The sequence below is a fragment of the Triticum dicoccoides genome, chromosome 5A, assembly GCF_002162155.2.
Source record: "Triticum dicoccoides isolate Atlit2015 ecotype Zavitan chromosome 5A, WEW_v2.0, whole genome shotgun sequence".
NCBI classification, from domain to species: Eukaryota; Viridiplantae; Streptophyta; class Magnoliopsida; order Poales; family Poaceae; genus Triticum; species Triticum dicoccoides.
Genome location: NC_041388.1, coordinates 48,378,089 through 48,388,863, shown reverse-complemented (window position 1 = coordinate 48,388,863; position 10,775 = coordinate 48,378,089). Strand labels below are relative to the sequence as shown.

General features: G+C 47.2%; 1 protein-coding gene and 1 non-coding gene across 4 annotated transcripts; one reads left to right on the top strand and one right to left on the bottom strand.

Annotated features, from left to right (window-relative positions):
• The first annotated feature begins 455 nt into the window (after positions 1 to 455).
• On the top strand, positions 456 to 527 carry TRNAK-UUU. Its single transcript has one exon. It is a non-coding gene; the product is annotated as a tRNA-Lys (tRNA).
• Positions 528 to 1,626: 1,099 nt separating this feature from the next.
• Positions 1,627 to 9,523, bottom strand: LOC119299104 (protein NAR1-like). 3 transcript variants are annotated; one of them, XM_037576387.1, is made up of 12 exons: positions 6,855 to 6,927; positions 5,991 to 6,377; positions 4,987 to 5,069; positions 4,741 to 4,894; positions 4,392 to 4,578; positions 4,130 to 4,256; positions 3,585 to 3,735; positions 3,459 to 3,508; positions 3,058 to 3,229; positions 2,835 to 2,961; positions 2,640 to 2,731; positions 1,627 to 2,078 (listed from the first exon to the last, which is right to left on the bottom strand). In XM_037576387.1, the coding sequence occupies exons 2-12, from the start codon at positions 6,105 to 6,107 to the stop codon at positions 1,926 to 1,928; spliced, it is 1,413 nt and encodes a 470-aa protein (XP_037432284.1). In that variant the 5' UTR covers positions 6,108 to 6,377; positions 6,855 to 6,927; the 3' UTR covers positions 1,627 to 1,925. The 3 variants fall into 3 exon arrangements, with proteins under 3 accessions (XP_037432284.1, XP_037432286.1, XP_037432285.1); XM_037576389.1 differs by lacking the exons at positions 5,991 to 6,377; positions 6,855 to 6,927 and adding an exon at positions 9,499 to 9,523; XM_037576388.1 differs by lacking the exons at positions 5,991 to 6,377; positions 6,855 to 6,927 and adding an exon at positions 8,368 to 8,433.
• Between the last annotated feature and the right edge of the window lie 1,252 nt (positions 9,524 to 10,775).

Genomic DNA, 10,775 nt, shown 5'->3' with positions numbered 1-10,775 from the left:
AAAATTATATCAGTGAATTCGTATTCGAAAAAAGTTTTCAATTATATAATTTTTTTCTCCCGCCGCAGTTGGTCTCGTTAGTTAAATTTATGATCAAAGTTGGACCTCGGAAAGCGCGGGCGCACTATATTTTAAAATGAAGAGAGTATAAGAAGCTGTTCGGGACCCCTTCGCTCTGCAACTCCGATGCGGAGCGGAGCGACATGCAGCTATATTTCGGCAAGCTGCTAGCAGGGTGCTCCGCTCCGTAGCGAAGGAGCAGAGGATTGCCGAACACAGCCTAAGTCTTTGTAGAGATTCTACTATGGACTATATATAAAACAAAATGAATGAATTTATATCCTAAAATGCATTTATATATATCCGTATGTGGTCCATTGTGAAATCTCTACAAAGACTTGCGGAGGGAGTAGTAGAATTCCAAATTAACGGACTTGTCTAATTTTTATCAGAGAGCCGACCTAGCTCAGTGGTAGAGCGCGTGGCTTTTAACCACGTGGCCGTGGGTTCGATCCCCACGGTCGGCGTTCATTTTTTTTTCGCTGCTAAACAAAATTTAACTAAAAAGGAAAATAAAGAAAACGAAGCTGATCTCACTGTTGCTCTCCAAAAAAAAATTTTACCGATGAAATTTTATCATGTTCGAAACCAGTTGATCTCACAAATCCCGTTGCACGCACGTATAGGAGACACGCTAATTTTTTTTAAATAATACAAATTTTATATTAAATTTCAGAAATATTACGTCGTAATTATATTTTTAAAAATATTATCCAGTTGGCCTACTTCTGGCCGATTGGATCCAGTCGGCCTACTGCTGGCCGATAGGCCCCCAGTCAGCCCACTGCCGGCTGATTGGATCCAGTCGGCCCACTGCTGGCCGATTGGCCCCAGTCGGCCAACTGCTGGCCGATTGGCACCCAGTCTGCTTCCTCTAGGCCGACAGGTGCATGCACCCATCTATCTGTTGAATAGGTATTTGAAAAATGTTGAAAAAGTATTTGAAAAAATGTTGATCATGCATAAAAAAATGTTAATCAAGCATTTAAAAAAATGTTGCACAAGTATTTGAAAATGTTGAACAAATATTTGAAAATTGTTGAATAGGTATTTGAATAATGTTGCAGCAGTGGGCCGACTGAGGCCAATCGGCCAGCAGTGGGCCGACTGGATCCAATCAGCCGGTAGTGGGCCGACTGGGGGCCAATCGGCCAGCAGCAGGCCGACTGGATCCAATCGGTCAGCAGTAGGCCGATTGGGTAATATTTTTAAAAAATATAATTACGGCGTAATATTTCTGAAATTTAATATAAAAAATGTATTATTTTAAAAAAATTAGCTAGGAGACACAATGAGGAGTTTGTCTTCTGTACAAATCTTATTTTTTTTCCGTATAATTCATAATCCGCTCTGCAAAGTCCAATTTGATGTCTTCATCCCATCAGATAAATGCCAACGCCAGGTGTGTCCAAGTTTCACAACGGGCCAATGATTGGGGAGCTCAAGGTAATGCAGGACCTCTCGCTGTCCTCCAGGAAATGAATAATGCCACAATAATAGTAGTTGCAAGGCGTTGAAAAGTTAGATGGTACTGCGACACGATTGTGTCAAACAAGGAGCAAGACATCACAGGACAATGCGGCATGAAATCATCAGAGATCAACTGCTGATTCCTGACGCGGGAAAAAATTTACTATCTTTACATGCTACTAGTACAATTTACTATCTGTCACAAGATCACCAAGAAAAGCAGGTGGAAAACCTATGGCCTAGCAAAACTCAATTTTTGCCCTCAAGCAAAACACCCTTGGTAATGATGCCTGTATCCTCTAGTGTTGCCATTGTTTCGGCAGTGCGCCCTCTTGGTTTCTTACGAGAACATATGACGATGAATTCTTGGCGCGGCGAACCGATCTTTGGCGGCATCACCAGTTTTGCAGCTGCGAAGTGACGCTTTTCACCACGGGGTGATACTGCGTGTGCAAGTACCTCTTTGCATTGTCTGAACCGGGTTGGACGAGCCAATCATCGTATAATCTTTTCGCAATCGGGTTATCAAAGGGGTTGGATATTGATACCTGGTTCACAAAGTCTGAAGTCAGTGGCAGCATATAATGACTGGCATCAAGTAAAAAGTTCTTGTGGCGATGGCAGCAAGATTCTATGGTAAGTGATAATTATAAAGTACTCCCGCCGTCCCATAATATAAGAGCGTTTTTTACTCAAAAAACGCTCTTATATTATGGGACGGAGGGACTAGGAACCAACTCGAGTTTATTGTTTTCCACTTCACTAAGGGGAATATACAATGTCGGCAAACTGGAGCAGGATAATAAGACAATCAATGGTTAGTGAGTTCAGAAATTACGCACAGCTTCCCGAAACTACAATGAGAAGGTGTGATAGGTACTAAGAGAACTTGCTGTATAGCATGCTTCTTTTCTTGTCTTCTTAAATGGTCAAAAGTACTGTATCAGTAGCATGCTGGGCCTACATTGGGGACAACCTACGGCCTAAGCTGCAGAAGTATAGCAGAGAACTTGGATATAAAACTTGAATGGGTCACAAGGGATATAGAATTAAATATCGCAAACACCCTACAAACCAACATGAAAAGTAGTGAGCATGCTAGAACTTACATCTTGCGTGTACACACTCTCTAGTTGTTGGATGAGATCCTTGGGAGATTGGCCTTTAGCAGGTTTTATTTGGCCTCCCCCATTCAGACAACCTGCACGGCAATAATCAGTGTATAGTAGAGGGTATCTAGATCCTAAATCTCAGAAAGAAGTTACTAAAAGCGACCGTGCAGCACAGTGTCATAAATGAAATACCTGAAGGGCAAGCCATAACTTCAATAAACTGGTATTCACATTTTCCCATCTTAACCTTCCTAACAATGTTCTGTAGGTTTCTGAACCCGTAACAAAGGGCAAACTTCAAAACAGGACTGCCCTCCACCTGTTAGCATAAACATGTTATATACACAATGATGCGAAGGCCACAGCAAGAGTGGATTTCGAGGCCAAATGGGGATGGATGGGGGCCATGAATTACCTCCAGCGTAACTTCACGGAAATCTGAATTTCGCAAGATTTTGAAATCAAGTGGGCCTTCTATTTCCCTATTAAAGAGCGCACGTGCTGCATAACGAAAGATGGTTTCCGCATAACCACCCGAGCCACCAGAAACCCCATATAGATGACCATCATCATCAACATTTGTTAATCTATGTTGCAACGAAAGTACACGTGAATTCTCAGAAGAGATGAAGCATAAATGTAACCATATAAAATTAGTTTTATCTTTCTTTTTCTCGACAGTTGATTAGATCAAACCATCGCTAAATTCTAAATAGTAGTACTAGTTGAAGAGAACATATAAATATATATTTCTGTATTGGATTTCGTTCAAATTTTATCCAGAGGGACGGAACATCGAGCATACAAGGAGCTTACAATCTGTCCAAAGGAGATTCCTCCATTGTCTTGAAATCAACAGATTTGGACTGCAAAACCATGAAAGTGATATAAGTGTGGAGTTTTTGAAGACATACAAGCAACTGCAGGAAATAAATTAGTAACCTGTATCAAGTCCAACACTTCACCAGTTGTCAATACCGAGTCCACCTCTGTAACTTCCTTTTCTTCCACTGAGAAAACAAAGTCACCCCGGACAGCTTCAAGTTTTTTATCATAACAGGGCATCACAGTAACATGATATACATCATATGGCCTACACAATACGTTCAAGTATGATTACAAACAAAAATATCACAAAATGATAGTTCATAATCAGAGTGGTTTCTAATTGAAATAATCATCTAATTCAGCAAATGTAGATATTACATTGCAAAGACCAGGAAAAACCTAATGTCACAAACACTTGATCACAAGAAAACGTCAAAAATCGTATATGTCTCTCAAGATATTTTGGACTGGTCACCAGAAAATTGCATATCCAGATTTTTCATGAAATATACTTGCAAGATCTTATACTTATACAAGACAAAACTTTGTGAAGTAAAAAGGGAGTCCAATTTTGGACAAAAGGAAGTACTAAATTCCTCATGTCTGATCAAAGATCTGAAATAACATCTTTAGATCTAGAACTAGGGCAAATTACTCACTTGAGACCAAGTTTTTCAACCATGTGATGCTTGATAGCTGCACCAATCACTTGTTGGGGACTCTTTACAGATGAGATGTAGGGCAAGATATATGAACCAAGAGTCTTTTCAGCATAGCATATCCAGCCTGTAAGGAGGAAGAGATTCACAAATATTTATAGAAGGTATGTAAATAACTAACTAACCAGCAAGGGAATATCAGTAGTACATAGGAAACTGCATAGTAGCAAAAGTGATGCATATTTCATGTAAATGTTTTTACCTGGACATGCAGATGAAAGCACAGGAAGACTGGTTCCAACTTCTTTGTCGCTAGACAATTGACTCAGCTTATAGCGTGAAATAAATTCATTGCATGCTTCAATTAGGGCCAGATCTCGACTACTACTTGTATCATACACTGCCTTCACGCCCATCGACTTGAACAGAGCAGTTAGTTTTCGGAAAACCTGAAGATAAGAAAAATTTCATTATGTGTTTGTTATCATTATTTACAGAGCACTTGTCATTCAGCTAAAGCAGAAAGACACTAATTAGGGAAAACATTACAAAACACCGTTTATGGTGACAATTTTGATTATGTAGTGGTCAAGTGAAGCACAGACAAATACCTGTGACTGAGAAAGACCAAAGAATGCAGCTAATGATGCTCTTGACTGGGGAGATACAGATACGATGACGGTTTTGCCTGAGTTGATGCGAGTAACGAAGTCATCCAAGCTTTGCTTCTCAAGCATAACTGTCTCTGCTGATGTTATGCAACCACTATGAGATCAAAGGAAGCCGTCAGCATTATTTACATTTGGGCAGGTCACTACTTTTACAGTTGAGGCGAGGGCTACAAAATTGGTAATAACCTGCAAGCCAAACAGTCCTTGAGAGAAATCTTGACCGATTCTTCTGGAGGTTTTGTACTCACCACAACTTGCTTTTTTTTAATCTGTAAAATAGAACTGTCAGGAATATATGGGAATTGCATGTGGAAGGGAAATGGGTTAGGTGAGGTGCAACAAAGATGAATTTATGAAGTTCTGTTTGTGCTAATGTAAAGTCAATTTATTAGTTTAGTTGTGCAGAAATGCATCTACGACTTCCACAGTGGTTTGACCAAGTTGTCAAATTGCAGACAGATCGTTCCGGTAAATGAGATACAAAAGTAACTTTTCCTTAAAGGACAGATTAAGTTAACACAAGTGTGGCGCCTGTTACTAAGCTCACAGAAAGTTGTAAAAGGAGGAAAATCATAAGCACCAGGAGTTCATCAAGTGAAGCACCTGCTACAATGCACATATGGTTTATTGCCCAGCTGTTGATTATGAAGAAGTGATGTTATTGGATATTGTTATATAATGCAACAAGCTGGGAGAAACCAATGATCTCATTGAGCATCGCCGTACACTTTGCCTTCCGTTCTGTTTGTGCTTAATAGCTGATGCTGAACTTTGAGCTTGGTTCAAACGACCTTGCTGTGAAGTAAAATGAAATACCATGTCTCTGGTGTTGAACTCAAGACCTAATTCGATTGAATCCCCTTCAGGCTGGAAGGGATTTGAACTGGAATTCCAATTCCCCAAATCGGTTCCTAAGATAACCAAACAACAGGACAGAAAGCTCAAACCCGCTCACCAGTCCTCATCCTTTCTACTCTTATTATCAATACTGCATCACCGTTCGAAAGCAAAAATGGAGTGTATATAATGCGCGAACTCAGGCCGCGTGCTCTGCAGCTGCAGGGGGATGGCACGGGGCGGCTACGAAGAGCAGGGCGGGCCGAATCTCCAGCCCCAGAACCAAATACTAGGGCAAAAGACAACGAAAAATTTGGGGAGAAGGGGGGGCAGGGCAGGGCAGGGCAGGGTACCGGGAGGCGGCTGGCGGCGGAGTTCTTGTTGAGGGAGACGACGCAGTCCTGCGAGGGGGCGATGAAGTCGTTGAGGTCCGACGCCTGCAGCGCCGGCGAGAACCTGCTGGAAGACATCACCGGCCGGCGACGGACCGATCCGCCTACTTGCTCGGAGGAGGATTTCTTCTTGGCCTCCTGTGGAATGAGGCCGAGCCGAGCAAGCAGTCGGCAATGTCAGGCCCCCGGGCTACAGATTCCTGAGAATCACTTTACTATGGATTCCTGAGAATCAGCTGTGGCTCTGGATTCCTAAGAATCAGAATCTGGTTGTTTATTTGCCCTGCTGTTTGTCAGCTTTAACAGTTGTGGGTGTTGTGAAATGTCAGTAACACCCTCGACTGCTGACTGTGATGTTTATATGCAGATCAAAGCACAAGTTATATGTTTTGACTTGATAAAGTGAGAACTAGCACAAAAACACAATATATAGAATATATTTATGGAGAAATGACATGATGGTATGAATATATCATCCGACACAAACATAAGAAAAGTAACATCAAAAAAAGAATCAACCCTCGTAGTCTTCCATACGAAATATACCATCCATATATGGACCAACCATTAGTCTTACATACATGCACATATCATCCAAAATATGTACTAAACATCATAGTCTTACATACGTACACATATCATCCAAAATATGCACCAATCATCATAGTCTCATCAAATAATATGTGAAACTATACTTGATCCGCCATCAATCCATCAGCAATTTAAAGAACATTCAGCATGGAATCAAGGCCTATTACTAATCCGAACAATTACTAACCTATTACTAAATCTGAACAATTACATTTTTTGGGACTGAACAATTACCTTTTCTCCTCACAGGAATGAGATGGGGTAGAGCTGGTGCAGTCAGGGAGGACGTGGAGACGGGGGGCAAGGGAGACCTCCGGCGTGGTGCAGCTGGAGCTCCGGCGTGGTGCGTGGGCCGACGACGTGGCTGGCCAAGGGGCCGGCGACAGGGCGGCTACGGGGCCGGCGACTGGGCGGGGGAAGGTCGGCGACGGGGCGGGGGCGGGCCGGCAACGGGGCGGGGGAGAGACGGGGCCAGCGACGGGGCTTGCGAAGGTGGCGGCGGGCGAACCCTAGAGAGCCATCAACGGGGGTTGTTCGGTGTGGATGAGATGCGAACTGGCGAAGGAAGGAGTCGTCGATGGAGAAGTTGAGCTGGGGGAGGCGGTGGCATTTCCATTGTAATAACGGGGAGAAGTTGGCCCATATTTGAAAGGGGGTTAGTGGCAGCTCGGGGATCAGCAAAATCGCAGATTCTAGCTTCTGCCGCTGTCCAGTGCAATTTGCAAAATCGATTCTGGGTAGCTGGCCTACGAATCTGCCTTTTTGTTTGTGAATCCGATTTTGACTAGGCTAGAATCCGGGAATCACAATCTATAGCCCAAACAAAGGCCACCTCAATCGCTCTTCTTCTTGGCATCTGCGTGCTGCTTTAATTTAATGGACCGGGCCGCCGACTATACCCCGGCCCCCGTGGGCCTGGACTTCACTGGTGGGCCCTCCTCATTCCACCTATTTGCACAGTTTTGTCTCGAAATCAATAGTCAAGGGGGCTTTTGCAAATAACGAGGCGAGCTGGGATGGCGCCGGTGGTGCTTGACGGCGGCGAGCTGTTGTGTTGCGGGCCTGATCCTAGGGCTACGTCGTCGGTGCTTGGTGGCGGCAACCTGGGATGGGGCCGATCTGGGCGTCGTTGGTGCTTCACGGTGCCGAACAGGGAAGACGGCGAGCTGACTGGCGGCGGGGAAGGAGGGGAGGAATAGGGGGCATCCGACGCGGTGCTCAGTTGCTGGAGAGGGCGGGGGGCGATGAGGAAGGTGGCGGCAGGGGTCGCGGGAGAGGAGACGAGAGGACAGATTGGGGGATGAAGCTAACCCTAGCGCTTACGGGATCAGGTGGGTTGGGCTCAGATTTTTTTTCATGGGTCAAACTCGTGCCTGTTGGCCTGCGAACGAGCCTGTGAGCCTTTTCTCCAAAAAAAAAAGAAGATACGAGCCTATGGACCATGGGTGAGAGATTCTCAAAATACAAAAACAGAAAAATGAGCTATGGCCCACGGGTGAGTACAGTTGGGGAGAGCACAAATAACTACGGAAAGATACTGCAAGGATTAATGGCACGCATCACCATCCGAAGGCATAAAATTATACTACAATACTGCGCGAACTCAGACCGCGTGCTCTGCAGCTGCAGGGGGTGGCACGGGTCGGCTACGAAGAGCATGGCGAGCCAAAGCTCCCGCCCCAGAACCGAATACTAGGGCAAAGGATAGAAAAAACAATTTGGGGGAAGGGGCGGCAGGGCAGGGTACCGGGAGGCGGCTGGCGGCGGAGTTCTTGTTGAGGGAGACGACGCAGTCCTGCGAGGGGGCGATGAAGTCGTTGAGGTCCGACGCCTGCAGCGCCGGAGAGAACCTGCTGGAAGACATCCCCGCCCGGCGACGGACCGATCTGCCTGGGACGATTTCTCTTCTCCGCGTGTGGAATGAGGCTGAGGTTGAGCCGAGCCGAGCCGAGCGAGCAGTCGTCAATGTCAATCCGTGCTCTTCTTCTCGGCCTCCTCCTTCCTGCTTGCTGCGTGCTCTGACGGAGCGGGTCGCCGCCTATACCCCGTTGGCCTGGCCTCACTGGTGGGTTCTCCTCGTTCCGCCTAGTTGTACAATTTCGTTTCGAAAAAATCAATAGTCAAGGGGGATTTTTACAAATAACGAGGCGAGTTGGGATGGCGCCGGTGGTGCTTGACGGCGGCGAGCAATTGTGTTGCGAGGCTGATCCTAGGGCGACGTCGCCAGTGCTTGGTGGCGGCGACCTGGGCAGGGCCGATCTGGGTGTCGTTGGTGCTTGGTAGTGCCGCACAGGGAAGACGGCAAGCTGACTGGCGGCGGGGATGGGGGGAGGAATAGGGGGCGTCCGACGCGGTGCTCAGTCGCTGGATAGGGCGGGGGACGATGAGGGAGGTGGCGGCAGGGGTCGCGGGAGAGGAGACGAGAGTACAGATTGGGGGACAAAGCTAACCCTAGCGCTTACGGGATCAGGTGGGTTGGGCTCAGATTTTTTTCGTGGGTCAAACTCGTGCCTGCTGGCGTGCGAACGAGCCTATGAGCCTTTTCTCTAAAATAAAGATACGAGCCTAACAATGGGTGAGAGATTCTCAAAAAACAAAAACAAAAAAAGAGTCATGGACCATGGGTGAGTACAATTGGGGAAAGCACAAATAACTACGGAAAGATACTGCAAGGATTAATGGCGTGCATCACCATCCGAAGGCAAAAAACTTATACTACAATACTGCGCAAACTCAGACCGCGTGCTCCGCAGCTGCAGGGGGGTGGCACGGGTCGGCTACGAAGAGCAGGGCGGGCCAAAGCTCCCGCCTCGGAACCGAATACTAGGGAAAGGACAGAAAAAAACAATTTGGGGGAAGGGGCGGCAGGGCAGGGTACCGGGAGGCGGCTGGCAGCGGAGTTCTTGTTGAGGGAGACAACGCAGTCCTGCGAGGGGGAGATGAAGTCGTTGAGGTCCGACGCCTGCAGCGCCGGCGAGAACCTGCTGGAAGACATCCCCGGCCGGCGACGGACCGATCCGCCTGGGACGATTTCTCTTCTCCGCGTGTGGAATGAGGCTGAGGTTGAGCCGAGCCGAGCCGAGCGAGCAGTCGTCAATGTCAATTTGTGCTCTTCTTCTCGGCCTCCTCCTTCCTGCCTGTTGCGTGCTCTGACGGAGCGGGCCACCGCCTATACCCCGTGGGCCTGGCCTTCACTAGTGAGCCCTCCTCGTTCCGCCTAGTTGTATAGTTTCGTTATTCACGAACTAGTGATTCACACAAATTTCAAATAATTAAAAATTTGAACTATTCAAATTTGAAAACTACCGGCACTAATAAAAAGTTTGTAATTTTTTGTACCTAAAGCAAAAATATTCACAAAGAAACTCTAAATACAGCAAAAAACAACTCAAAAATAAATAAAGAAGAAAAGAAAAAAGAAGAAGAAAACTAAATGAAAAAAAGCCCGCCTACTAGGCCACAGCGGCCTACATACGACTAGAAACCCAACCTCCAGTTGGGTCAGGATGCAGGCCCGCTAATCGAGTAGGCCCAATAGGGCATCGCAGCAGAGGTAGGCCCAGAAGGCCTGCTTTAGAGAGGAGCTCGAGACAGCAGCGGCGGCGGGGCTTATAAGCAGGTGCGAGCACCCCTCGGCTAGCGAGGTGGGACAAAACTTCTGCGCCCCTCGCCTGGCAACGCACCACCTTTAGTACCGGGTCGTGCCTCCAACCGGTACTAAAGGGGGGTCTTTAGTACCGGTTGGAGCCACCACCCGGTACTAAAGGTGTGCCCTTCCCGCCGCTCCGCCTGGCCAAAACAGGCCTTTAGTACCAGTTGGTGGCTGCAACCGGTACTAAAGGTCAATCCTATATAAACAACACTTTCAAAAATTTCAGTTTCTCATCTCCCACTTCTCCTCTCTGCTTCGACATCGCCGCTGCCCCATCCCGCGCCGTCGCCGTCGCCGTCCCCGCCGCGCGTCATCGTCGTCGTCGTCCCCTTCATCGCCGCCCCCGTCCCATCGCCATCGCTCGTCGCCGTCCCACCACGCGTCATCGCCGTCGCCGCCCCCATCCCCGTCGTCGCCGCCGCCCCATACGCCGCCGCCCTGTCGCTGTCGCCGCCCCCGTCTCCACCCCCATCGCCTTGTCGCGCCCCGGCCCGTCGCCCCAC

What these genes read in the sequence shown, in the direction of transcription:
- LOC119299104 (XM_037576387.1), bottom strand. Translation starts at nt 6,107, where the DNA reads ATGTCTTCCAGCAGGTTCTCGCCGGCGCTGCAGGCGTCGGACCTCAAC. An exon ending in GAATCTCCTTTGGACAGATT is followed by an intron (nt 3,230 to 3,458) that starts GTAAGCTCCTTG and finishes GTTGCAACATAG; the next exon opens with ATTAACAAATGTTGATGATG. An exon ending in AGTTATGGCTTGCCCTTCAG is followed by an intron (nt 2,732 to 2,834) that starts GTATTTCATTTA and finishes ATTGCCGTGCAG; the next exon opens with GTTGTCTGAATGGGGGAGGC.